Source organism: Platichthys flesus, chromosome 1 (assembly GCF_949316205.1).
Source record: "Platichthys flesus chromosome 1, fPlaFle2.1, whole genome shotgun sequence".
Lineage (NCBI taxonomy): Eukaryota > Metazoa > Chordata > Actinopteri > Pleuronectiformes > Pleuronectidae > Platichthys > Platichthys flesus.
In genome coordinates this window covers 24,540,243-24,568,062 of record NC_084945.1, presented here as the reverse complement: position 1 = coordinate 24,568,062, position 27,820 = coordinate 24,540,243, and the positions used below count along the sequence as shown (strand labels likewise).

At 41.3% G+C, this 27,820-nt stretch overlaps 2 protein-coding genes across 3 annotated transcripts; both read right to left on the bottom strand.

The window, feature by feature from the left end:
- Positions 1–785: 785 nt before the first annotated feature.
- On the bottom strand, positions 786–5,735 carry glo1 (glyoxalase 1). The gene is made up of 6 exons (XM_062389793.1): positions 5,584–5,735; positions 2,628–2,710; positions 2,283–2,423; positions 2,038–2,105; positions 1,346–1,435; positions 786–1,199 (listed from the first exon to the last, which is right to left on the bottom strand). The coding sequence occupies exons 1-6, from the start codon at positions 5,650–5,652 to the stop codon at positions 1,108–1,110; spliced, it is 543 nt and encodes a 180-aa protein (XP_062245777.1). The 5' UTR covers positions 5,653–5,735; the 3' UTR covers positions 786–1,107.
- A 1,088-nt stretch (positions 5,736–6,823) lies between these two features.
- Positions 6,824–27,692, bottom strand: eprs1 (glutamyl-prolyl-tRNA synthetase 1). Of its 2 annotated transcripts, XM_062389774.1 has the most exons (36): positions 27,537–27,692; positions 26,065–26,149; positions 24,995–25,094; positions 24,760–24,916; positions 24,496–24,632; positions 24,146–24,240; positions 23,903–24,029; positions 23,126–23,318; positions 22,873–23,044; positions 22,508–22,741; positions 22,319–22,403; positions 21,776–21,835; positions 18,545–18,655; positions 17,450–17,586; positions 17,124–17,331; positions 16,921–17,033; positions 16,695–16,812; positions 16,116–16,337; positions 15,822–15,989; positions 15,292–15,504; positions 14,354–14,572; positions 14,002–14,241; positions 13,671–13,889; positions 13,328–13,590; positions 11,362–11,413; positions 11,058–11,267; positions 10,847–10,919; positions 10,610–10,689; positions 10,369–10,470; positions 10,089–10,244; positions 9,739–9,936; positions 9,450–9,623; positions 9,140–9,300; positions 8,543–8,621; positions 8,383–8,447; positions 6,824–7,981 (listed from the first exon to the last, which is right to left on the bottom strand). In XM_062389774.1, the coding sequence occupies exons 1-36, from the start codon at positions 27,577–27,579 to the stop codon at positions 7,831–7,833; spliced, it is 5,220 nt and encodes a 1,739-aa protein (XP_062245758.1). In that variant the 5' UTR covers positions 27,580–27,692; the 3' UTR covers positions 6,824–7,830. The 2 variants fall into 2 exon arrangements, with proteins under 2 accessions (XP_062245758.1, XP_062245767.1); XM_062389783.1 differs by lacking the exon at positions 15,292–15,504.
- Between the last annotated feature and the right edge of the window lie 128 nt (positions 27,693–27,820).

Here is a 27,820-nt window from a genome sequence, read left to right as displayed (position 1 = left end):
AGGTCTTAGTTTTAGGGTTGTTACTGTTGATTGAGAGACTGCTTCAGTATGTTGGATCTCCCCGTCCCCTCTGGAGTCAGTGTTTGGTTTGTGCCTTCTGGGCTTCTGTAGAGACATGGCAGTGCAACATGGCAGACTGGCTTATTCACAACCATTCTTTGTCAAAATGTTAAATACACTAATGAAACACAATTATGACATATACAATGTCTGATGGTAGTCTCTCCTTCCTCCTGCAAAATAGACTTTCAAAATGTTACATCACTTCCTGACTTTAGTTACGTTTTCCTGTTATTATACAATGTCCTGCTTTATTTTGTTAACTCATATCTCATTTCAACTACCTCAAAGTTCTTGTTCTTGTTTCTTGTACATCATTGCATATTTCTTAAAGAATCAGTGTAAAATGAATCAACGTCAAACCAGCTGGCCATCTCGTTGGTCACTTTTCCCAGTTGGTGGTCTGGTCTTGACTGCAGCAGTGACTTCATAAAGTCAACCTACTGTACTCTGTATAAACTGCAAAACTGAGTTGAAGGAGGAAATCATTAAAGGATCTGACTTTGAAATGAATTCTAAATAGGTTAAAAACTCTAAATGTACATCACCTCTTTTATGACTAAACTGTGAGACAGGAGCTAAGTCACCTCACTTTTGCTGATATGATCTGAATTGTGATCGGATTTGTTGCCGCAGTAATAACTTGGCTATGACTGTGTTGGCAAAACTAAAATTTCTTATTGTCTTTAAACTAAAGAAAAAAATAATCGATTTCATTCGAACAGTGGCTTTCACACGTATTGCCAGTAATACTGCTTTATTTATTTCGAAAACACATACAAACTGATGGCAGATAGACCCAACAGCTACACTAAGTAGTAGCGATTCATAAAAATAACTAATCCATTTGCTCATCAACTCACATTAATAGTCCAGCCCATGCAAAGGCACACTGATAATCTTTGTGCAGCAGATCCTGCTCCGTTTCCCCTCAGCTCTGCGCCGTAGGTAGCTTCTTAATCACTAAACGCCAGTGTTCTGCTCTCCTGGGGAATTCACAGCCGGACTGGCCCTTACGCACTGCAGCAGGTAGCATGTTGTCAGTTTTTATGAGGTAATGGACACCATGTTGTTTGGACTCAGGATCTCAATCCAGTAGCCGTCAGGGTCCTGAATGAAGGCCAAGCCTTTCATTTTACCTATGAAGAAAATCAAGGAAGGAAGATTATTTGTGAATATTTGTAAGATTTCCATCATGATGCATCCTCATCGTAGCACAGGTGAAATAAAAAAATTCATCCATTTCATCTATTAACCTAATGTTCAGCAATGCTTCACATCTTACCATCATCTGGCTTCTTGACAAACGTGACTCCTTGTTCTTCAAACAACTTACAGGCCGCAGCAACGTCAGGAACTGCGATTCCAATGTGTCCTGTCAAATGTTAAACATACAAGTCAACAGTTTAAAAAAAGGATAACTGGCAGCTGAATTGGTATGTGGATGAATTTTTAAGAGATTTAAAATTAGAATGAACCTTAATAGAGCGCATACCTTAACCAAGGCACAACACTTCCTTTATGAAACAACATCTAAATTCTCTAGATTCTGTGATTATTCTTTGAGAAATCAAGGAAAATGTTGAACGCCTTATCTTGCCCAACCCTCCACAAAAGTAGTTTTTGCATAATCCATCTAATTGGCAGATGTTTGTGCTACTAGTACACACATATACACTTACAAGAAGTGTGTTTAGTAATATTACTTTACTGTTGCAATACATTGCATGTTTTCATGGAAAATTACATTTGAGACTCAATGCTGTTCTGTGTATGCTATTGCCCCAATATTCTGTAAATGATCTGAGACTATGGAAGTGTAGTATTGCACTACACATGATGATGTCTGGATTTCATCTAATTTGAAAATATCTTTAACTCACTCAACCTGACATTCCATTAACCCCCCCCCCCCCCCCCCCGCCCCCTTTGTATAGCTCTATTGATCCTAAGTGTACAAGAAGCAAACAATCTTACCAAAGCCACGTGGATCAGAGTTCCCATTGTGATAAGACAGACTCTCGTCAGACTCAGAGCCCCAGTTACTGACAGACAGGAGAAAGAGGTGAGAGAGACATTAAGAGAAGAAGTGAATAAATTATTATACAGCGTTAATTACTTGCAACTCTAACTATAACTGAAAAAAAAAAAAAAAAAAGCTTTGTCTACATGCAACAAGTTTTTTATGTAAATGTATCTAAATCTAGGATGGTGATCCTCACTGTGTCAGCTCAATAGTGGCTCTTCTGGAAAAGGTCCAGGCCGTCTGCTCCTTCATGTCTGTAGGAATATCCTTCTTGTCCTCGTAGCCCAAGAAGAAGAGCGAGAAACGCATGGGGGGGAAGTCAAACTTTTGCAGGAGCCTGCAAGAATTTACACACCAGAGAGAAAAACCTCACTTTAGTCCTGGCTATGACTGAGAAAGTGCCTCAACCACACACGGGCACAAACACACACACACAGGTCAACTGTGTGAAAAATGTATTCTGTAAAATCTTATTTTGTACCAATAACCAGAACAGATCGATTTAAACTTCAACAAAACTGAGTTCCACTCTATTACTCACGTCATGCCGAGGATTCTGGTGTAGAAATCCAAGGATTTAATTGGATCTTTGACTCGCAGCATAGTTTGCTGCATCATGAAATCCTACGACAGAAATGCAAGGACAGAACTTTACACACACATACAGTTATATTGTAATAAAATGAATGCTGATAGTTAATCACTTAAATAACAAGGTGATATCTTATTTGTTCTTTCAAACACAAGACAAACTCAAATATGATGCTAGTGGTGACAGTAAAAGGCCTGAACACGAGCACTAATGGACAAGGCTTCGTAGTAGAATGTAAAATGTAAGCAGTGAATTAAGATGTGCTGCTCCCCAGTGCAATAGAAACATGGTTGAGTCATTTGTGGGCATTGCTGGTTAGCCACATCCCAATAAGGAAACAAGTGTGGGTAATCAGCAACATTGTTGTTGCACATTTACCCATCAACTTTTTGAGCAATTAGATTGTGCATGAATAATCTAGGCCCTGCTGCCACAGTGTAAACCGAATATAATGACATGTGTGAGTATTGGAAATACACTGGTGATAGTGGTGTAGGGATGGGATTTTATCAATATTAAAACTGATGCTGCTTATCGATACCTTTTCAATACTATTATTGATACATCTCTGTAGTTTCGATGGTATCAATATGGATTTGACACTTATTCAGTTAAGGCTGGGGAGTGGAGAGGGAGGATGCAAGGCAGTTAGGTCTGATGTGTGTCTTCCCTAATCCTGAAGCCGGGGCAGTAAGGACTTAACCCTGGCTGCCTGCATAGCGGAAACCCTGAACGTAACATAACTAACAGGCTTATCAAGATTTGAATACTGACCGATGAGAAACTGGTACCAATTTAGTAACAGTTCCAGCTCCATACCCCTCCCCTAAAAAGTAGTTGTATTGGGATAGTAATCACTGTATGATATTCTAGTGTAAGAAAGTGCAGCAAGTGTTGTGTATTCCTGGATTTCACTTGCTCTTAAAAAGGGATCTTAGCTAAACAGCACCTCAGGTCAACCGAGTGCACATGATCGCCTCATGTGTTTGAGCTACAGAGCAGCCAGTGTTACAGACTCATTAGATCAGGTCTGTTCAGATCAGTAACTTCCTTATTGTCGGGAAGCAACTACGTTTTACAAGCTAACGGTCTGAAGTCGTTATGAAATTTATACCACACTGTAGTTGGGACACATTTTACTCAAAGCAATCCACAAACAGCTTCACCTTACTTTCACAATTGGTCGTTGCTTTTAAGTTGCAGATAACAAGCACCAAGTGTTTTCATTGTTGAGAGGTGTCAAAACTATACCAATTTGATATAACGCAGCTAGCATGTTGACAATTAGATGAAACCAGTTCTAAAGTGTATGAGAACTAAACTTCTGGTGTGTGTTTCCCAGTCGAGTGTTATCTCTGTGGCGAGCAACTCTTCCCCTTCCCCTTCCTCCAAACACTGTCAAGTTGTCTACATGTCCATAGGAACTCACTCAACTGGCTAAATCCATTACTTCTGCAAAATATACAAAACCTCCAAACCAGTTTGAGTGGTTTCTGTAAATAGTGCTTTAGAAACTTACTTTTCTCAGGTCAAAAGAGAACAAATATGAACTTTGACCTGAAGATCTGACTGAACTTCTGCAGCACACAGACGTGCTAACAAATTCCACAAAGTCTTCAGCCTGCACTTCAACAGATGTGAACGAATATTCACAGAAACCGTAGCCAGTGGATCTAGAGTCAAGTTTGGTGAACAATGGCCTACGGAATCTCCAGGTCGTGTGCAGGCAGTCTGATAGCTAATGATTAAGAGACAGTAATAACAAGAAGTGGTTTGTGGGTCATTCTGTGGCAAATCATCACACTTTTGGGATGAACTATTACAGTTTCGAACAATTTGGGCCTCTGTGACACTGAGTGGCAAAGTATCTCCCTCAATATATGTAACAGAGAAACGGTTAAACAGTGTGTGATCCTCAACATAAAAAATAACAGGATTTACAGGATGATTGCAACAGTTAACGTTCAAATACAATAAAAAATGTAATCTTAAAAATTGGTGAAAGTTGTGTTTTCCACAGTTTGAATATTAATCTAATGCTACACGTCTAGATGGCAGTATATCCTTGTGGTTCTACTGTCTATGAATAGTGCTGACTATAAGGGGCGGGTCCAGGGGGAATCGGCCTAAGTTGAAATCTGATTGGTCCCTGAAGTGCCCCTCTCCTGTGAGTAAGCTCTTTTTGAATACATATAATGCTGTTATTAATTATTATAATACATCTCGTATAATAAAATATAAATTAAGTTTTTACGACAGACAAAGTGCTTGAAAAAAAAACTGACAGTAAAATAGCCATGACTGAAAGGTGCATCACACTGAATTAGGAATGCTGCATGTATGGTGGATCTGTAACTGGCCCCTCTGGGCAAATTGTGGCCCCAAATTATGAATCAGCCTAGATCCGCCCCTGGCACAGTAAGGGAGGTTTTATCAGGACTTTAAAGGGACAGACGTGGAGGAGACATGTTTCTGAAAGCTGCACACTATTGAGCCAGAGGCTGTGTGAGTCGGTGAAGTGGACATGTTGTCTTCAGCTCCTCGCTTCTTCTGCTTCACCTGAGCTATTTCCAGGTGTGACCGCGCCTAAATACCGACACTGCTCAGCACAGCGCTGTATCCACGCGAGTCGAACAGTGAGAGCAGCTAGCATGCAGCAGCTTGTTATGAAACCACTTCTTATTAAACCTGAAACGTCTATATTATCGTTAAACCCACCAGAAGCGTTGACAGACATGTTCCGCATAAAGATAAAAACTTGTCACCGCGGAACTTATGAGCGGCTGAGCGGAGGACCTTAACACCCATGTAACTGTCCGATAATTGACGCATAGCCGAGTCGCTGGCCTAGCTTGACAGAGTCTCGCAGAAGTTGAGTCCAGATCTGGGACAGACAGTCTCTTACCTTAGTGATCGAGTCTCCATCTTTACAAGCTTCAGCCACCGCCTCGTCTGTCATACCTTTGTCGCTCATTTTCTCTGAATGACGCTGGTTAGCAGACTGGAGGCAGCTCTACTGGAGAGAGAGAGAGAGAGACAGAGAGACAGAGAAAGGGGCTCAACACACAAGGCTTCCGCTACGAGCTTTCAAAATAAAAGGCATAACAGAACAGAATCAACTTAGGGTAGGAAGTGTCAAAATGTTTAAAATTTCTGATATTTCACTTACATAATTAAAATAAAAATAAAAAATTGGAACGTTCAAACCTTCTGATATCAAAAATAGAACATTTCTAGAATAATAAAAAACAACAAAGAGAAAGTGTTTTGCATTGACAGTCATGAGTTGGCACCATTTAAAAATATGAATAATCATAAATAGCTTCAGACAACAATATAAATATAAACTAAATTTTAACTCACATTCTAAGGCGAGTACTGTAATAACTGATGTTCCATATGAAAATTATATACTAGCCATGGCAGGAACAATTTTACTTTGATCCGGGCAAAAGTGTTTTGAAGTTTCAATACGGTTTGTACTACTGGGTTTGTTTATCTTTCCTCATCATCTCGTTTTCTGTCTCTTTTTAATGACAGATGGAAACTCCTCTGGATTTTCCTTTACTTTCATTTTCAATTCAAACTTTGTGAATACTACAGAACACACAGTGGCTTTTTCAACTGTCTCCAATTCAAAGAATCCCATGAAAGGATGGTTTAAAATGCATCTTGGATACTGTTGATAGTAAAACACAAATTTGCTCAGCAAATTCCTTGTTCTTAAATGATCTTCAACCTGTGCCAGTGTTTTGTTTGTGAAACCAGGTCAAAGGTTTTCTATCAGTTTGTAAAGTTTTACTTTGAAAAAAAAGAAACCGGAAGTAACAGTATCAGTTGGCCAGACATGGTATATTATGTAATCAAGAAAGTTTGCTATTTGAATCCACCATTTGATTAATTACATTGTATATTTTCCTAAATATATATTACTAAGTTAAGATAGTAATCTTGTCAAAATGTATTACTTTTTAATCTAACAATGTTAAATGTAATATATTGCTACAATGTGTGATTCTACAGTTGTATCTGTAACATTTACATTGTACATTTTGTTTGTGGTTAATTTTTTGTTCCTAGTTCATTATATACACAAACACATTTTCTTCTACATCATCTTCCAATAAGTTAGGCCGTCACAAATAGGCAATAAGAATGCAGTGAATTTATTCTCAATCTTTTAAAGACATTTAAAAAAAAAAAAACACACATTACTTTGCTATGGATTCTTGTTTATTATAATTTTATTATTATAGACAAGTTGTAGAATTCTTTCACAGGAGAGATGTGGCAGAAGGCCACATTACTTGGTATTGTGCTCACACATAGTTCCTCACAGCTATACGTCATTGGGCTCTGGTGATCTGAAGGATTTGCATTGAGCCACACTCTGAAACCAGTCATACAAACAGACGGAGGGCGGATGACAGATCAGTGAGAGTAACACCCCACCTACAAGCCTGAATACCTGGAGTTCCTGAGACAGAGTGGCTGCGAGAGACGAGAGTGAAGGTAAGTAAAGAGAGCTTCTACCCAGACAGATGATGACAACATGTTACTCAGGATGTTTTTTTCCCTCTCCATTGGTACAAATTTTGGGTTTTGACAGATTTCAAAAAGGCCTCTCAATTTATCAATGCTGACAAAAATATGGTTATAAAAAGAACGCTAAATATTATTTGTTTTAATTGGGGTTATAAAAAATGAAAAAAATAGAGCAATAATTTAGACATTTCCAAATCCAGCAGCTGCTCTTACAATTTAAATAGTGGTATTTAGAAGGACTCCAACAGATGACATGTTATATGATGACAAACCTGCCCGACAGGGAGGAGTTGTTATGTGACAGGTTACTGTTGGGGACTTCCATTCTTTTACAAACCACTTCTGGACAGTGAGCGTTCTCCTGATATGGCCGTTAGAGAGGAGGGGAGAAACTGCACCAGTCCTTACTCTCAGAACGTAATAAAGAGGCAACTTTCTTTTTACCCTCACATCCTTACAGATGCATTGCAACAATATTGACATGTGAAAGAAATACAGAAACAAAACCACCATCCAATTACAGCCATATCCCTAATAACCCGGACACCAACAGGAAATAAAAAAAAAACGGAAAGGCTAGGAACTATTCTCCTCATCCTCCATGTTCTCAGTAGCTGCGTCCAAACATGGTGTAGTACTTGGCTGGCTTGTTGCAGTTGACGCACACTTGACCAGGCTGCAGCGTCTTCAGGGGAGAGAAGGGAATACAGAGGCTCTTGGCTCCCATGGATGGAGCTCCAGGCTCCAGGTCCTGGTCCCTGATGGAGCAAGAGCAAAAACATGTTAAAACGATCAAAATTAGTATGTTACACATGCGCAAAAAACCCTGACTGAAAATACTGAATGGCTGCAGCACATACAAATGCAGTGTGTTGTTTTTAACCCCTTCAGCAACAGCATTTAAAGGTTCAGTGTTTAAGATTCAGGGGGATCAGGTGACAGGGATCTATTGGCACAGATTGAATATAAAAATAATCCTAGTGATGTTCTCACCCTTTTGTAATCACAAAAATTGTAGGAATTGTTGTTTTCCTTATCCTAAAATGGATTCTACACACTGAACATTTAACCCTGTAATTTTTAAATCCATATTTTCATGTGCGCATCAAGTATGCTATAAGACACTGACTCATGACAGTCAGTGAGACGTTGGACATACTTGGTAGTGGTTTTCTTGATGGAATCCTCGCAATCGATTTCTCCACAGAATGGGATCTGCACAATCTATGAAAACAAGACAAACCACAACATCATATATTTACTCTGGTGAGGACGGATATTTGAAATGTATCACACACAGAGAGGGTAATGTTACCCACCTTGCCCTGGTCCAACTCTTTCTGGAACTCCTCCATCGAGTGTGCAACCACCATGTGACTGTTCAGGTCATCTGAAGCTCTGACAAACACACACACACACTTCAATACATTTTCTTGTATAAACAGATTTGTCATGCATTCTCTGCTATCGTTGGCTATCTGTCTATGTACATACTCTCTAACATAATGTATCCCCAGCTGGCTGGTAACAGGAAGGTTATAGACACTCAGCTATACCAACTGCAGTACAGCAGTTTTCTTTTTGCCTTAATCACAGCTTAATGTTATCATGATCACAGCAGTCCTGTAGCAAGGGAATATCTGCCGAGGAAGCACAAATGTCTTATTCCAAAAAAAACAGTGTAGAAGTCTGATTGACATGAGAATGATTGTGAGTTGCCAAAGCCGTTGATTCTTTTTTTTTTTTTTTCGTTAAAAATTGAAGCCTGATGTATAGAAATTCTTTTGATGGGATTAAGAGCATGTTCAGACAGGTTTGTCTGCTGCATTCCAGTCAGATTCAAGTAACATCTTTTCAATAACGCTTCTTTGCAACCAGTTCAGTATCTGACCCTGGTGCGTAGTGCTGTGTCCTACTTTTTGAACAGGCAGGTCTGGATGTCCTCCAGCATGGCAGCAAGCTTTGTCTCTGCCTCTGCCTCTGGAATCGTCACTTTTGCACCAGAGTCTCTCCTCACTGCAACGCACTGACGCTGCTGCATGTCTTTAGGGCCAACCTCCAGACGAATAGGAACTCCCTGGATGACACACAAAGACAAAACAACAGCATTAGGGGATTGTGTAACCATTCGTTCCACCTTTTCCAGACTAAGTCTGATGGGTAAGCGCTTAGTAAACTATGTTAAATATCATTTAAATATTCATTCAATTCAAAATTATTAAGGACCTTGAGTTCCCAGTGGTTGAACTTCCATCCTGGGGAGTAGTTATCTCGGATGTCAGACTTCACCCTGATGCCAGCGTCCAGCAGCCTGCTCAGGTATTTGGCGCACTGGGCCAACAACACCTCCTTCTCTGCCTCTGGTAGAGAGGCAGTGATTCCACATGGGATTATGACCACCTGGGAAAGAATGGACCCATTTTAGAAATGTAACATATGCTATATTTGTCTGTACATACCAGTTTTCACCATAGGTAAGGAGTTTACTTTTGAATAGGTGTGTGAGTGATTCTACCTGCAGGCAGGCGACCCTGGGTGGCAGTATAAGTCCCATGTTGTCTCCATGGACCATGGTGAGGACACCGATGGTTCTGGTTGTGATCCCCCAGGAGTTCTGGAAAGCAAACTGCTTCTCGCCCGGCCTCTTGGGATCCTCAAAAACGATCTCAAACATCTTGGAGAAGTTCTGGCCAAGGTGGTGAGATGTAGCACCCTGAGGAAGTTTAATTAACAAGTTTACTTTGTGTCTTAAAAACATCTGTGTGCATGTAGAAAAAAGGAGATTTACAAATCAAACATTTTGTCCGGCTGGCACCAGTGCAAGTGGATGAGAGGAATCAGTGAATTAATACAGTTCTCCATTACCTGAATGGCTCGCCCACTGGCAGAGATGAAAGCCTCCACAGTCGTGGTGTAATCTCCGCCTGCAAACTTCTCCTTCTCTGTCTTCCTCCCCTTCACCACAGGGATCGCCATCAGCTCTTCATACACCCTGGCGTACAGATCCAGGATCTGAAGCACCTATTTACACACACAAGCACCCAAAAAATCCCTTTAGTACTGTAAAAATGTAGTTTATCTAAAAATTTCTATCACAGCCTCTCAGCACTGATACATCCAGATTAGGGTTCCAGGGATCTATTACCTCCTCAGCAGCCTCCTCTTGGGTGGCAAATGCTGAATGTCCCTCCTGCCACAGGAACTCTCTTGTCCTCAGGAAAGGCTGAGGGTGTTTGAACTCCCATCTCTACAGGGAGGAAGAGCAGGAAAAGAGAGATAACACTTCAACTGTAAATGCCCGCAATTATTCAAATAATAACAAGATATATGTGGAATGTGAGATGTGCATTTAAACGGTGTAGATGTGATTAAACGGGGACACTGACCACAACATTACACCACTGGTTGAGTTTGATTGGCAGGTCTCTGTGGGACTGGACCCATTTAGCGTATGCCGGATACATCGCTGAGAGAGAGACAGAGAGAGAGGTTTATACCAAACATGACGGAGCAACAAAACTTCACCGACAGCTTCATTTAATACAATTTAAATGTTTTTACATCAGTGTGTGTTTCAGCATAGTTATATACAGTAGTGTCGGCTAAAGACGTGTGGTTCAGACCTGTCTCACTGGTGGGTCTGACAGCAATAGGCTCTGCCAGCTCAGTTTTTCCTGACCGGGTTACCCAGGCAACCTGACAAAGATCACAAAACCCCCGTTAATAGATTGTTCAAAAGAACTGGCGTGCTAAGTTCAATATTTAGCTTTTTTGGGAAATATTGTCATTTTATACATTTTTTTAACTCTCTGTTATTTCCTGGGTCCTGCTTACCTCTGGAGCAAAGTCTGCGATGTGGGACTTTTCCTTCTCGAGTGCGGCTTGAGAAACGAACATGGGGAAGTAGCAGTTCTCCACACCGAGTTTCTTAATTTCCCGGTCAAAGAACTCTTTAATAGACTCCCAGATTGAGAAGGCCCAGGGCCGCAGCACGTAGCAGCCGCTAACATCATAATACTCGATCATCTCTGCTTTAGTAATGACCTGAAGGGGGACAGCAACATAATGTTGGATAATTAATTATGATAATCATTGTCATCTAGACGTATTCAATTAGACGTGTGTTTATTCGACTCACCTGAGAGTACCAGTCAGCCAGGTTCTCCTCTTTCTTAGCCTCCAAGCCCAACCTGACAAGAGGAGGACAAATTAGTTAGTGTAAAGTGAATGCAAAAATTAAGGTAATTTATATGTAATATAATATATGTAAAGTTGATGCCTTGTTAGCTTATCTACTCAATAGCTTCTGCACAGAGAGCTGCAGGTTCAATGATCCAGTGCAACAATCGACACAGCGACTCCCAATCTAACCAGCCATGCACAGCCAGCAAACCAGTTTCCTGCTCCTAACTGACAAAACACTCAGACCGAGCTGCACCATAACTGCAAAGTGACATTCCCAATTATTATCATGGTTTTAATTTTAATCTGAGGAACAAGTTACTTTTTGCATCTTAGATAAAAAAAAATCTTCACCTTCAGATGAGTGTCAAATAAAATGTTCTAGTGAGCATGAGAGAAGATAAACAAGAGTTTACAGCCATGCTGACAGCTCAGCGAGGAAGTGATAGGGCCAACATGTTAATGCTAAGAAGCAGGCAATGTTTAGTGTGTTTACAATCTAACTTAGCATGCTATGGTAATTCAACATGAATAAAGCAGAGACTGATGAGAATTTCCATGGTTTGTAGTGGATCATAAACCAAAATACAATGTTGAGCTGCTTGGCACTAAAGCAGAAGTCAGCTGATAATTAGGATTCATCCTCTGGTCACCATGGATATCCCTACCAACAATCATAACAACACATCCCATAATACTCTAGACATTTCACGAGACGACAAAAATGTAAACCTCCTGTGGTTGACGGAGAAAATCAGGACTCAGCAAAGTCAATGGAAATCATCCTCTGGGTACATAAAAGTCGTATCAGTGGTGAGATTTGAGTCTGGACCAACGAGGAGGGCTGACAGACAGACATCCCCAGAGTCATGCAGCATGTCTCAAGGCAAAACACACACTAATCAAGCATATGAAAACCACACCAACTAATTAGACTCACCATATCCAATACAAAACTTCCTTCAGTCATTAAGCTGTGCTCACAGATGATCCATCTTCAGTATCCAAGTGTAATCGTGTACTACAATTTGAATTAAATGAGCACCACCTTCATGCCACTGTCCCCCCAGTATTTCTGTTAAAGCTCACAATCTTTGTTTTGTTAAGTTCAAAGCGAGTTTATCCTTGATGCGATTACATACAAAGTCAATGCAAAGACACAAAAAGCCATAGATTTGCATCAGGTGACAGTCACCATGAGATTTTGAGATTCTCCTGACTTCACTGAGAATCAGAAATGGAGGACAAACTAGCCACTACTTTACAGAGATGGAACATAAGGGCGAATGCTTGGAGAGAAGTCTGAAACAGTAAGAGTACCAGGCAAGTTCTAAAAATATGAATCTGTTACTTGATTCCAGCTATCGGTTGTGTTTTATTAGTATCCAAATTAGCACAAGCATTGGCTAACTGACAAAGCTAAGTCATTTCCCAGTTAATCCAACAACTGTCAAGTCACTGTGCACACAAGTCAAAAACTTGTTGAATTTGAACACACTATAGGAAAACAGTTCAGTACGAATATTTTTTTATTGGCTCAGAGATTCTGAGTCTACAGGTCAATTCAGAAAATGAAAGAAATAAAAAGGCACATATTCATGCTTTTTTCGCTGAATGTGCAATAGGAAAAGAAATATATCCATCAGTCTGCACAGCGAGGGTAAACACAGTGAAGAGTGTGAACAGGTTTAGAAATCATAATGAAAGGTCTGCATACAGAGATTGAAAGAAAGGGTTTAAAGCAGGAAAGTTGATTTTGAGATGCAAAAAGTAAAACAATACTTTGTTCCTCAATATTCGACAAAGGTCTTTGTATTTATTGTCAGAAGGATGATGGTTAATACGAACATCTTTAAGTTTGGCTGCAAACAATTTCAGGATCTACATCTTGCCTGCTCTTTCATGTCTATCCAGTCCCTCACCGTGTTTGTTTCTTGGCTCCTTGACCATCTCCTGCTCCTCCAGCACCTCCTGCAGACTCTTTGCCTTGCCCGGCCTTCTCTCCTTTACTCTTCTTTCCACCTCCACCTCCCTGCTTCTCAGACTTATTCTCCTTCTCCTTGCGGTTTTTGTCCTCTCCGCCAGGACCTCCAGCAGCAGCCACTGGTTTGTAGTCCTCTCCCGTAAGAGTCTTGTACTTGTTCTTCATGTCCAGAAGACTCTTCACAGCTTCATCCACCTGATCCTGAAACAGAAGTACAATTATTTTTTTTGAACTCTCCACTTGATGCTGTTTTTTAGTCCAGCCTGTGATTTGCTCCTTACCTTGGGGGCCTTCTCAGACTTCAACTTTCTCACCAGCTCTCCCTGTTGGGACACCTGTGAGAACAGCTCCTGGGACTGTGGACAAGAACTGGACTTGGTGGAGGAGGAGCTGGTCTGGGCAGGACTAGCTGGGGCTCCTGGTTTGTAATCCTTTCCAGTCTGCTGTTTGTACTCTGCCTTTAGAGCCAACAGCTGCTTCACTGCAGAATCTACCTGATCCTGGGGAACAGTCAGCATGAAGAGAGCCATGTCGTCAAAGCTGCAGTGAACAAATGCACGACTATACAACAATGTAGGAAGTCTCAAAGCAGGGGAAACAGTGTGGACCCACCTTGGGAGCTTTTTCAGTCTTCAGTTTCCTGACCACTTCTCCCTGTTCAGCAACCTTCTCTTGGAGGCCGGTGGCAGCAGTGGCAGGGCTGGGGCTGCTCTGGACTGGAGCAGGGGTCTTCTGAACTGGAGCAGGGGTTTTCTGAACAGGAGCGGCCCCCGGCTTGTAGTCCTGACCTGTGAGCTGTTTGTACTCTGCCTTCAGGGCAAGCAGCTGCTTCACTGCAGCATCTACCTGATCCTGGGGAACAGTCAGCATGAAGAGAGCCATGTCGTCAAAGCTGCAGTGAACAAATGCACGACTATACAACAATGTAGGAAGTCTCAAAGCAGGGGAAACAGTGTGGACCCACCTTGGGAGCTTTTTCAGTCTTCAGTTTCCTGACCACTTCTCCCTGTTCAGCAACCTTCTCTTGGAGGCCGGTGGCAGCAGGGGCAGGGCTGGGGCTGCTCTGGACTGGAGCAGGGGTTTTCTGAACTGGAGCGGCCCCCGGCTTGTAGTCCTGACCTGTGAGCTGTTTGTACTCTGCCTTCAGGGCAAGCAGCTGCTTCACTGCAGCATCTACCTGATCCTGGAGACAAGATGGATACAGTCACTCAGTTCATACCAGTTTTTATATTTCTGAGATGGTTTAACACTATTGTAACAGCACCTGTCCACAATTAACATCAGGAGGATATGATAATATTCCTTTAAAATGTGATCCTAAACGTCTTGATACAACCAATTTGTATAAACATCATAAGCTTTTACACCTACATTCATTTTCATCATTATTGACCAGTCTTTACTTTTATCATCATTGGTGTTGATTCAAGCTAACTAAAGTTTGATTCACTTACATCAGTTATTGTTTTCTTCCACAAATTCTGTATTTATGGGGAATTTTTTTTTTTAGGTTTACCTATTATAAAACACCTTGTCCTACACTCTGTTAAAATTTTCAAAAATCTCGGTCACAGTTTTCCGCGATTCAAGATGATGTCTTGAACCATCTCGTTAGACCGACCAATATTCCAAAACAAAAAGTTTAGGTATAAAAGCAACAAATTTATAGTTTTTTAGAAAGCGAAAGAGAATGTTGGAAATAGATTTTTTTTCCAATTCCGCAACATTTCTCAGAAATCATCCTGACATCTTAATGTTTCCCACCACACTGCATAATCCAGTAGTGGACAAATCTGTTATTGGGGTCTCGGAAAACCAAAAAGGGATAACTGATATTCACAAATATGATTTTGGCATAAATAAGCAACATTTTCTACTGTCTGCCATGCTGCATTTGGATACCTTGGGGGCTTTCTCAGACTTCAGTTTCCTCACGACCTCCCCCTGCTGTGAAACGCGCTCATAAAGACCTGAAGAAGAGTTGGTCACAGGGGAAGGAGCAGGGGAAGCGGCGGCAGTGGGCGGGGCCATCCCTGGTTTGTAATCCTGACCAGTCATCTTTTTAAACTCCGCCTTTAGAGCGAGGAGTTGCTTCACCGCTACGTCAACCTGGTCCTAGTACCATCAACAAACCAGCTTATTGTTGCAGGTAGTTAAAGATAAACTTCACTGGCATGCAAATTGTATGGGACATGAGAATTGGCTCGTCAAACACGTGCAGACACGAACAACGACTGGACACATCACGCAGTTTGAATGGACAATGAAAAATGACTGGACAAGTCACTCGCTATCCACAAAGGGACAAATGCCTTGGCACAAGGGGGATGATTGGACAACCAGATGTGGGCGGGAAGAGTGAGTGGACATGCAAATGTGAACACAAACGATTATTGGACGATGGTTTGTGGACATGACAAACGCAAACGTACCTTGGGTGCCTGCTCTGCCTTCAGTTTCCTGACCAGCTCACCCTGCTGGGTCACTCGGGTGAATGGACAGGAGGTGGGGTCTGATGAAGATGTGGGTGGTGTTGGAGCTGAGGTGGGAGGGGCCATACCTGGCTTGTAGTCCATACCTGTCTGCTCTTTAAACTGAGCCTGCAAGAGAGAGAGAGAGAGAGGGAGAGAGATAGAAATGTGGATATGAATGGCAAATCATTTGAATTATTAACAGTAAGTGTTGTGACTTGCTGTTTATTTTTCTTTTAGTAGCAGCTGATTCACCTTGAGAGAGAGCAGCTGCTGAACGGCCTTGTCCACATCAGTTTTAGGGGCTTTGGCAGTCTTTAGCTGGCGGACAGCTTCACCTTGAGCAACAATGCTGGAGAGCAGGTCACCAGCTGAGGCTGAGGCCGGTGCTTGGGCAGACTTAGGGGCAGGTGCTTGGGCAGACTTAGGGGCAGGTGCTTGGGCAGACTTAGGGGCAGCCTTGGTGGGCGTGGCGGGCTAAGAAGAGAGGTAAGACAGATTTACAGATGGAGCAAGAAATGAAAATCTGAGAATCACAAAAAATAACTGCATCTTCATCCAACTTTATTTTACTCCCATCTTTCCATTTGGGCTCACTACAGTTTAGATTTGTCACTCCCATAACTGGTAAATGCTAAGAAACTAAATATCAAAGTGCACTACTGTGTAAACACTTTGAGTGCTTCTGTTGGGTCATTACCTCCTTCAATGAGGGTTATGACTTTCACCCCTGTCCGTTTGTTTGTAAACAAGATTACGGACAAAACTTTTGGACCAAAGTTTGTTTTTATTAGTGACTGACCAATGTTATACATATTCTTTAAAGGCACTCACTGTTTTGCTGGCGTTCTGGCTCTTGCCTTTGTCCTTGGATCCAGCAATCGGCATCTCCTTGGTGTGACCATCAGGAATGTAGAGCAGGACACAGGGGCTCTCCTTACAGCTGTTAGGGCTACAGATGTTAACCACAGTTAGACGCAGACAGGAAGACAATAAAGTCACTAAGACAGGGGAAATGTGCTCTATGAACAGGGGAGGTTCAGGCACACAAACACTTCACCTGACTGGCTCATAGGGCTGGTCACAGATGTAAAAGCCTCGTCTCTGGAGCTGGATGATGTCGCCTTTCTTCAGGTTCTTCAGACAGGGATCTCCAAGCATCTTCTCTTCCAACTGAAAGAGTGAAAAATAGAAATGATATATACAACCAAATTAAACGAGACACGTGAGGATGAGGTTGGGTGCAAGCACTGCAGGACGGACCTTGCTGTTTTTATTAATGTAGTCTTTGAAGTCGTCCTCTTTGGCGATGACAGCTTTGGAGATGAGAGGCAGGTAGACGATGCAGAGGGTGGGCAGAAGTGGGGCGCTGGTTGTATCAGCCAGCCAAGTGATCTTTGTTGTCTTCTTGTAGTCCTTGTTGTCCAGGTTCAGACGAGCCTCCATGGACACAACTTTACCGTCAGCCGCTCTGAGTGGTGAGAAGGGATGAAAACATGAATGGATGAAAAGGCATATCATAAACCTTGACACAACTTCATGCGATTCTTAACAACTAGATGGATTTGCTGAGAAATGATTACACATACTTGTTGATCTTGGTGATGATGAGGTTGCCCCAGTTGATGAAGGTGACCATCTCCCCCTCTGAGAAAGTCTCAGCATCTGCTCCTTCAATCAGAACTCGGGGTCCGTACCAGACCTCCTTCATGCCCACCTCTGTGTTCTGGACGGGCGCAGAAATCAAAGTATCACCCAAAATGTTTTTTACCCCACACCCTCCTGGGGCTCAGTGTTTTTAATTAAATGCAGTGCATGGACCTCAAAATCGGCTTGCAGAGACTATGCTCAGTAGAGCAGATTCATTACAATGAAACATACTGGTTTTTGAATTAGAGATTGTTAATATCCCAAAGTGACGCATTAAAGCTCTGACCACAGAGCACATAGCATTCATAAGCTATGATGTTTGGAAATCTTAATACAAAAACCTGATGCCTCATAATTTGATATAAATTACTAGAATGGAAATCATTTTGCTGACTGCTCTCATTGGATGATCAGGGTTGGTTGGTGTATTTCCAGAAAGAGCTGTACCGTTTGAGATTTTTTATCACAACAAAGCTGAGTCCAGTGGCTTCCTTCGATATAGTTGAAACCAACACCTCCTTATGGTTTAAACTGACCTAAAAAGGTTTGTGACCACCCTTGCATTACTTCAAACATTGTCATTGGAAATTACAAACACCATTGTGTATAATAATGCAAAACACTGGTACATTTCTTTAAAGCTATGGTTGGTAATCATGGCAGAGCTGTTTAGACCAGGCTACATTTAGAAAAAACGCAACCGATATATCTCATCCCCTTCCATCAGTCCCCTAATCTAAGCTATGCCCCAAAACACATGAACATGCACTGAATGACATCTGCTAGAAGATGTATTTTCTGTGAATCGCTCACTAAATTGTATCATTTTGGCTTATGAAGACTCAAAGCTGGTTACCAACAGATTTTCAGATGACTATATTTATTGATGGCTATTGGTACATGAAGAGGGTTTCGACAAATAAGAAAGTGTTCAGAAACATCTCAGCTAATTTAAATAAACCAATCTACTTTCACTAAGCATTGAAAGATAAATATAAAATGAACAATGAGAGGAAGGGTGATAGACCACTAACCTTTGGGTGTTTGGCCACTTCCTTCATCTCCTCCTTTGCCTCTGAGATGGAAACAGGAACCACATATGAGGTGGACAGAGCTGTGTATCTGGGGGCTACTGGATCAATCACCTAACACAAACAAAAACACACGAACAGACAGAAACAGACACAAAACAGATCAGAAGAAGAAGAAGCAGCTTCATGAAATCTCCAAAAAGCAAAAATGCTGTGTAATGAAAGGACCAAGCATAAAATGATGCAGCTTCAGTCAAAGCATAACAATACCCTGATCTGTTCAATGCCAAACAGAGGAAGTCAGAGTCTCGACAAAAAGATGAGTGGCAAAAGAAAACTTGGATCATGAGTGGATCATATCTGTTTGCCGGTCAGGGAAACAATACTTTATTCAGCTGCTTATTAAGCATCAATCCTCTGTCACTATGTTACCAGCCAGTTGGAGTGTGATGGAGCCCGATTCCCAGCTCAATGATTTGCAGAATAGATCAATTAATAATCATATCAGTAGGGGCATCACTGTGGTGAAGAATAGATTGTGGATGCTCCCAAATAATGATCTGATGGCATCAAATTTATAATATACATATAGGAGGTTATACATCAGTCATATTTTATTTTCCTACATCAAATGTTGTAAAATGATCTCATGTTAGGAAGCAGTTGGTAGAGAAGGTGCTTGGCAGTAACCAGGGCAGAATGATAAAACAGAATGAGTGAATTTGACCTGATTAAAGGCTGTTTTTGATGGTGGTGGTTTAGGAGATAAGGAATGATGTATTTAGAAATATTAAACGAAACATCTCAATGAAAACGCTGCAATGGATTCAATGGGTGGAAAGAAGGGGAGAGACGGAGGGGATAGCAGGATGGCGGGAGGATTTTGCACTGGGTATGGTTGAGCTAGGAGTGTGAGAAGTAAAAAAAACAACATCGCACTTGTTGGTTTTAAATTGGCCCAAATCACGGAAAGACAGAAAGAGCTTCACTTTCCTTTTTAGTAAGATAATGTGGTTTCACTGAACGTTCAAATTCACATTCTTCTCTATTATTAAACTGTTGCTGTGAAAAGAGTTGTACAGGCAAATGGCATTTCCTAAAACGTCAAGCTACCATGATGTGTAGTGTTAACAAAGATAAAACCTTTTAAAGAACCCATTGCTACCTATGAGGGCTTGGGGCACAGGCCAAGAGGCCCAGGGGTTCAGAGGGTATCTAGGGAAAGGCCTCTTTATGAAGTATTTATTCAGGCTTTATAGTCAGAGTTGAGTTGAAATACTGCAAAGACAGGCAGAGGAGTAAAACTGTATAATCGCAAAGGGACAAATGACATCTAAGTGAACACATTTTTTGCAGATGGGCAGAAAGAAAATAGATTAACAGATTACCAAGTTCATTGAGTTGATACATTTTTAAATAAATAAATGGTTAATTGATGTTTTTGCTAAAAATGGAACTTGTCTATTATCACTGAGTCACTGAGTCTCCAAACAACCAACAACTATTGTAAACATTAGACAAGATATGAATATCCCTTGTACACTTGAAGGTCTTCGGTACTAGATTGATGATAAGTTGTCAACCATCAGCAGATGTTAAGGACACAAACAACAGTTATAACTACTATTTACAAAAACAAAATCTTTCAACCTTTCTCTGCTAAGGTCTGAGAAAGTTCTGTACTTTTTTAGACTTTTGATCTGCAGATACTGCACAGTTCTGCACCTGGGAGCTAGTTGAGGTTCAAGCTCTCATCTGACCACTACACAACTCTTGTTGTTGCTCTTAAGTGCCTGATCTTAAAACTGACATTTTTGGGCAGACTTTGTATCCATTACCCCATCATCCGCTTGGCTGGTAAAATAGTGAAGACTGCAGGTGGATTTTCAGAGAAACTAGCCCATGATGAAAACGGAGACGAGTGGGTGAAAATGAGGAAGACGAGGAGGAGGAGGAGGAGTACCTTCAGACAGCTAATTGGCAGCTTGGAAACAGAAGAGTGAGATGCTGTTCAATGTCAGATATAAGGAGGGAGGAAGAGAGAGGATAAAGGTAGAGACATTTACACAGAATGGGCTGTTTACATAGTTTCCCCTCATCACTAAAACTTCCTGGTTTTGTTTTTCTTGAACTCTCTTCACTTTGCCTCGACTCAGATTTACTTTCTTTTTTGCCTTGGGTTGAAATCCTTTTCAGGTTAAAACAACAAAAAACGATTCTGTTCGAGGTTCGTCAATCACTGAATCATTATTGATCTATCCAATAAAACTAAATCCACAAAATAATAATGGGTTTTGCGAGCCTGTGTCTACTGAATTCAGTATTACCTAAAATTTTGGACCATCCAAAATGAACATCTACTGTCCAAGTATCACTTTAAATGTTAAGTTGAAGTGAAAGAACTGTAGGAACATGAAACTGTCTGAAGACGGCAGGGAGGAGCGGGTTATCTGAAACATGCATATGGATCCCTTTGTAAAAACAGAAATAGCTAGTTGTTATAAAACCTCCAACACAAGCTAAACGTTGCCATTATCACCACATCATGGAGGGTCATTGTTCCGCCCCACCATTTTTAACTGAAGGGATACTTGTGTCGGCCATGAGGAGTATAAATCAGCTGTTCTAACTAAGGTTTGGATCTCGCTCATCAACGTCACACCTTCTATCTCTGACTCGGGGATGAAGCAGCAGGTGCCAGCGAGAACAAACCAAATGGGAGAAAGTGACAAGGACGTCCACAAAGATGAAAATGAGGAAATCAAAAGACAATACACAAACAACTGAGGGGCATGAGATGAAGTAGCCGTTTGGGTTTGTGAGGTTTTCAGTGTCACCGTGGGGACAATGAGGTGTAATGATGGGATGATGAGGTTCAGGGGAAGAGGTGGCAAATGAAAAGTGTTGAAACAGAATGAGAGCAGCAAAGCAGAAAGAAGCCGTGCCAGCAGTGAATCCACGGGCAAATACGTGTACCTCTGTCAATCACTTGCCCGAGCACAAGTGTTCAGTAGGCCCCTCAGCACATTCATGCATCATACTATATATTGATCCATTTGGAGTTTATCAAATATCTGTTGTGGCAAAAGCCAAGCCATTCACTTGGTGACGGGGGATGGTCACTCTTATCAGTCTTTCTAACTATTAAACTGCATACTGGTATCAATGTTGTCTATAATTTGTATTGTTTGATGTACAGCATCACATTGATTATTAATGAGAGGAAAAATGTACCTTCTTATTGAAAGCCCAGATCTTGTCCCACTCCATGTTCACCACTGATCTTGATCCTCCCTGGAAAGAGAATAAAAGGAAAATGTGTTACATAATCATCACATTTCTGATTATGATGATGATATTGTGCCGTCCTGTTTATAATATTCAACATCTTAATATGCTCAGATAATCCTGTCTATTACATTCCAGGTAATTTGGCTTTTTGGAAGCAGTTACAGATTTGATTTGTTAATCCCAGATGAAGTTATCATGCCCTCAGTCTTTGAATTCAGAGGCCGGGAGATAAAACCATGATAAGTATTTCTATAATTGCTAAGAGCTGATCATCAGTCAAATTTATATATTTTTTTATCACAGTTTCTAGAAATCTGAACTGTTATGGTGTTTATTTGATTTGTTTAATACATTAATTGCATTAAACATCAATAACAAAGATAAGGGGACGGAGGGAAAGGTGTTTTTTTTCCAATTAAGAAAATAAGGGTTCCATCTTTGTCATAAACATCTCCTGCCTTCTGTAACTATGGCTGACAGATGTACCTGGGCTGCTATGAACTGTTTCAGACCCTCCACAGTCATTCCTCTCCTCAGGATTCCTCTGACAGTGGGGAAGCGAGGGTCGTCCCTGGAGAATGAGGTGAGAATTAGTCAAAAGCGAACACTAAGAGGAGGATAAGGAAAAGTGAGGGAATTTATATATAAAAAAATAAATAAAAAAAATAAACATACCATCCATCGACGTATCCCTGATCGACAAACCAGGTGAGCTTTCTTTTCGACAGCACTGTGTTGTTGAGGTTGAGTCTGGCATACTCCCAAATGTAGGGTTTTCTCATCCGCAAGGCATCGATTATCCAGTAGAACTGATCGTCACGGTCGTGGTACTCGGTGGTCCTAAGAGCATGGGTCACACCCTCCAAGCTGTCCACGATGGGGCAGGCAAAGTCGTATGTTGGGTAGACGCTGCAAGAAAAGAGATTGTTAGTTTTCACAACTGATTTGAGTAAATACTTGAATACTCAAAACAGTAAAAGCAAATATCCCAGATGATTTGATTTAAAAAAAATTAAAAAACATAAAAAAAGGTTACGTACTTGTAGGTGTTTCCAGTTCGGGGATGGCTAGCCGTCTTGCAGCGGTACAGGCAGGGATCTCTCATGCAGCCGTTGTTGGACTTCATGTCAATCTTGGCCCTCATGCAGCAAGTCTGACCACTCTCTGTTCCAGCTTTCATGTCAGCCCACATCTTCAAGTTCTGCTCCACCGCTGCAGAAGACAGAGAAGTTGCACATTGTAGCTTCAGAAAGTTTGCATATTGTAGCTTCAGTGTTCACGTGATTGGCGTACTGTTATTTCTGCAGCTGGACTCAATGCGCTGCTCCCTCTCCAGCTTCATCTGCTCATGGGGGGTGTTGTCGATGTAGGCCTTGCCCTCAGTTAGCATCTGTTCAGCAAGACGCATTATGAGGGGGAAATGGTCGCTGGTGTAGGTGAACTGGTCGGGTTTAATCTGGAGCATTGCGACATCTTCCAGGATGACCTGAGGAGAAGCAACGACATTTGGAAATAAGAACATTAACTCTTTTCATTTCTAACAGGTGGTTCGGAAATAACATAACTAATTCACAATTTAATAATTTATATTTTCCCATTTACCCTGAGACATTTGCAGTGGTGGGAGCAAATACATTTAACTTCGTACAGATACATGAAAAATGTACTTGGGTTGATTTATTTTCAGGTACACTTTCACATTTAATCCGATTCATATTAACAGCAAATATCTGTACTTTCTACTCCACTCAATTTTACAATGCACTTATATGTTCACATAATTTTGTAATTAATTAATAGCGAGAGGGGGATTGAGCCACTGATCCGATCATAAGTTGATACAGAAGAGGCAAATTCCTATTATGTAATAGAATGGAGTACTGAACTATGCACATACTTTCACTTTTAATTCTATAAAGTGTATAATGAGTAAGTACATATCTGCTTTTACTGTGATATAGAAGTGGATGTGATACTTTTCCTTTTTTTTTTGTAAATTTTTTTCTATTTATATGTGCTTAAGTAAAATGTTTAAGTAGTTCCTTCACCACTGGAAATTGGAAGTCTCACCTTCTCAAAGTCCTCCTTCTCCTTCTCTGGGTTGGTGTCGTCAAAGCGCATGATGAGCTTGCCTTTGAATGTGAGCTGGTAGTGCTGGTTGAGCAGAGCAGCCTTGGCATGGCCAATGTGCAGGTATCTAGAGAGACAGATACATGTATCTGTTAACACAGAGACCAGGGCGCTACCGCACACTGAGGGATCTAATGGTTGTAATCTGAGCATCCCCTAAGTCAGATGAAGATTGAGCCTCACCCGCTGGCCTCAGGAGGGAATCGAACCACCACATTGCCCATCTCAGCTCCTGGCAATTCCACAAACTTTCCGACATCCGCCTTCTTTTCGCTCGACTGCATAACACAGGCAGTCAGGAATACAGGAGAGAAACATTTACTTTAAATATTTTTAATCTTAAAATATGTATTCATTTCAATACCATATACCATTTCACTTGTCTTCATGTTTGCTTAGTGTAAAGTTCCATGTCAACCTCACCGGACTAAATATATCCGTTTTCAGTTTCAGTTCAATGATTTAACATAACCAAACATTGTTTTCTCTTAAACTTATTAGTTAAAAAATAAAATCAATGAAATTCAACTTACATTGGATTTGGTCGTTGAGGCTTTCTTAGTGGTGTACTTGTTGTCCACTGCAGTGAAGGCAACCTGTGAGCTCAGGAAGGAGAACCAGCGATTGACGTGGGAGAAGGATTTGCCCTGGCTTGGCCATCCCTCATGACCTGTGAAGAATCAAGCACGACCTGTAGCTGTGCATTTCACCCATTCACCTGCAGAAATTCCAAACTGAAACAGATGCTGAGTAAAAGAGGCAGAGGTCCAAACTGCCACATCCTGGATGGTACTGACCTTTCAGGGCAGCCCAGACAGAGAGATCCGCCAGGGTGACGGCATGTCCGACCAGGAATGTGCGGAGGGAAAGGGCCAGATCCAGTTCCCCCAGCCCAACGGTCAAACTGGGCTGGCCACAAAGACAGCGAGCGCTGAACTCCAACCAGTGGTCAACCTGCAGACATAATCCGAAATAAGAACCAAGAAACACCAAATGTTGCAATAAATCTCAATTATATAAAACTTTACACACCTCAGTCTGCTCCATCATGTTGGCTCCGTAGAGGCCAAGAGCAGGAGCCACCCGGGCCAAGTACCGACTAATGGAGTTGGCATCATTGAACTGGATCGCACTGAGGCAGGGACAGTTAACAGATGATTCATCTAAATATTCTCTCTTTTTACTGAGCCATAATTAAAATATTTAAACAATTTCTTATTTAATTTCCCTTTAACAGAAGAAATTAAATAAGAAATTGTTGTTAAATTAATGAGTAAATTAGATCCAAATGGGTGGACAAGGCAATGAAATATGTCCTCATCTGAAAACGATTCCATATCATAGATGTCTATTGTCAGTAGATTTCCTGTCAAATGCTAATGTCCATCACTCTATATTTTAACATACAATATGCATATGCATTATTCCTCATATTCATACTTTAACATTATTTAGGCACTTAGATTTTTACCCCATTAAACACACATTTGTCACCTGAAAATAAACACTACATTTATTTATTTTTATAAACCTGTACTTCTTACCAGATAATGCTCCTCTCTGTAGTGTACTTTTAACTTCCATTTGTTCAGTGCTTAATTATCTCGATAACAACAACAAGAACACATATATAGTAATGCACCAAGTCCAATCTGGTTGTTAAAATACATTTAATCCAGATTGTATTGAATTTGTCTGAATCCAATATGAAAGAGAAAGTTAAGTTCCCCATCTTATATACGCTATGCATGGCATCTACCCAGCTTCTTTTTTCGATGCCTTTGTCTTCAGACATTTTTTTTACTTGTAATAAGCATTACCCTGACACTTGTCAGTCCTTTGTCTATTTTCCCCCAGTACATTGCCTAAAAAGGTCAGTGGGAGATTTATCCTCCCCCTTTTCTCAATGCATTTATTTCCTGCCAGAAAGGTTAATAGAGGGGCAATCCCAGAAAACATGGAAGAGATTCACTCAGTTTGCTCCAAACAATCTCCAAACATGTATATGTTTCTACATATTGTCAATTATTAACTTTTTTCTACACTGCCTGTTGACGATCAGCTAGATCTGTGAACTTTGATGTTATAATTGTGTCACATACTCTGAGACTTGAAGGCGGTTGTCTTTGCCTTCCTCCACCGACACCTGGACACTGCCCTTCAGATGCTCGGCTGCCAGCAGCGCACCTGCAGGACACACCTGATTGTTAGTTTGTGTATAGGGATGGTCAGTATGATCAGCTTCAGTCAAGAGGAAGTGGATATGCTTTAGATTCCAGAAGATTCTCTGCTAGCCCAAGGGCTTCTTCCCTTCAGAACAACAATTTACTGGATGACTGGCAATCTTCACATATGTAGCTGAATCAGGAACAAGTTGAACTGGTCCCATGATCTAGCATCCGAGCACACTAGTACTAAAGTATTCAGTTGATCAAATTATTGTCGCTAATAGGACGACAGCTACATTGCTGCATCGGGGGACAGAGTTTTAAATAAAATCTAGAAAAAGATTAGCAAACTTTAACACTATCTACATTTTCAACAGATGATACAAACAGTAAATGACAGCAACAGAAGTAAATGTGCACATCACAGTCACTCCCCCCACCCAACACCACGTTTCAGGACGCTTGCATCAGCCTGCTGTTCTCATTGCCAACGCGCCGAGGCGCTGTTCATTCCCTGTTAAAGCTAGTCATTCGATTAGCTCATATTGGTTTAGAACCGTGTCCACACTCTATCGAACTCATCTCTCACACTTTAGATAACACACGTCCATGTATACCTACACTGTAGCAACAGGTAACGTTGTATATGTGTAAACCTGAAATGAGCTAGCGACAGTTAGCTAACTTCAGCGTGTCAACTGCTTGTATGTGAAGTGTCCACAATCATTTTCAAGCAGACTTTTCACAGACAGTGTCCCGGTGATCAATGTCTGCAGTGGATAAAGTGGAGCAGAGTGGACGAGTTTTGTTTAATCTGTAATTATTAAATTTAAAGTGTTCACTTGTTGTTTTGCGTGTGCCACGACGGCATGCTAGCTAGCGTTAGCTTGCTAGCTGTACACAGCGCTGCACACTGTCAGGAGCCGCCGGCTGAATGCGCTAGGTAACACACCCTGTATGAACAAATAGGGACATACCGTCCAACCAGTTTCCTTTCATATATAGATGGAGTTGCTGTTTCACCAAAGAAACTACACAAAAGATTCGGCATCCATAGTGATATCTAAGTTTCCCGGACTCTAATATTAAATTCGGCTGGTCAATAGAGAACATTTAACAGACGCATCGGAAACTAAACTGTTTCTTTGTTGTTTACTGTTGCTCTTGTTTTTCTCGTGCCTTCTGCGGTAAACAAGGGTATGATCACGTCTCATGTTCCCTAAGCAGCACAGTTTAATGCACCCCAAAATACTTAAAATAGGTGCATTCCCCCACAGTGTCAATCATTGAGCTGACTGACACGCAAGCAGCACCCCAAATAGCTCACTGTCACCGGCTGCCTGCGTGCACAACACCCCGCTCCCCCTGGAGGATCTGCTCCGAGATCCCTGCACGCAAACACTCACCTAGAGGCGGGTTGCTCGTGTTGATGGTGAGGTTCAAGGCCATGATGTAAACTCCTTCTTCCACTCAGGTGGTGAAGTCTTGTCACTGTTTCAGAGACTGAAGTCTGCAGAGAGGAGGAGGAGGAAACTCTCCACACCAACACACCACTGCAGGAAGAGACGGCAGCAGGTTTTATGAAGGTTAACCAACAACTGAGATGTGTAACACTGCCACCAAGTGCAAAGGAGTAGAACTGCACAGATATATAGAGAGAAAGATAGATAGATAGATAGATAGATAGATA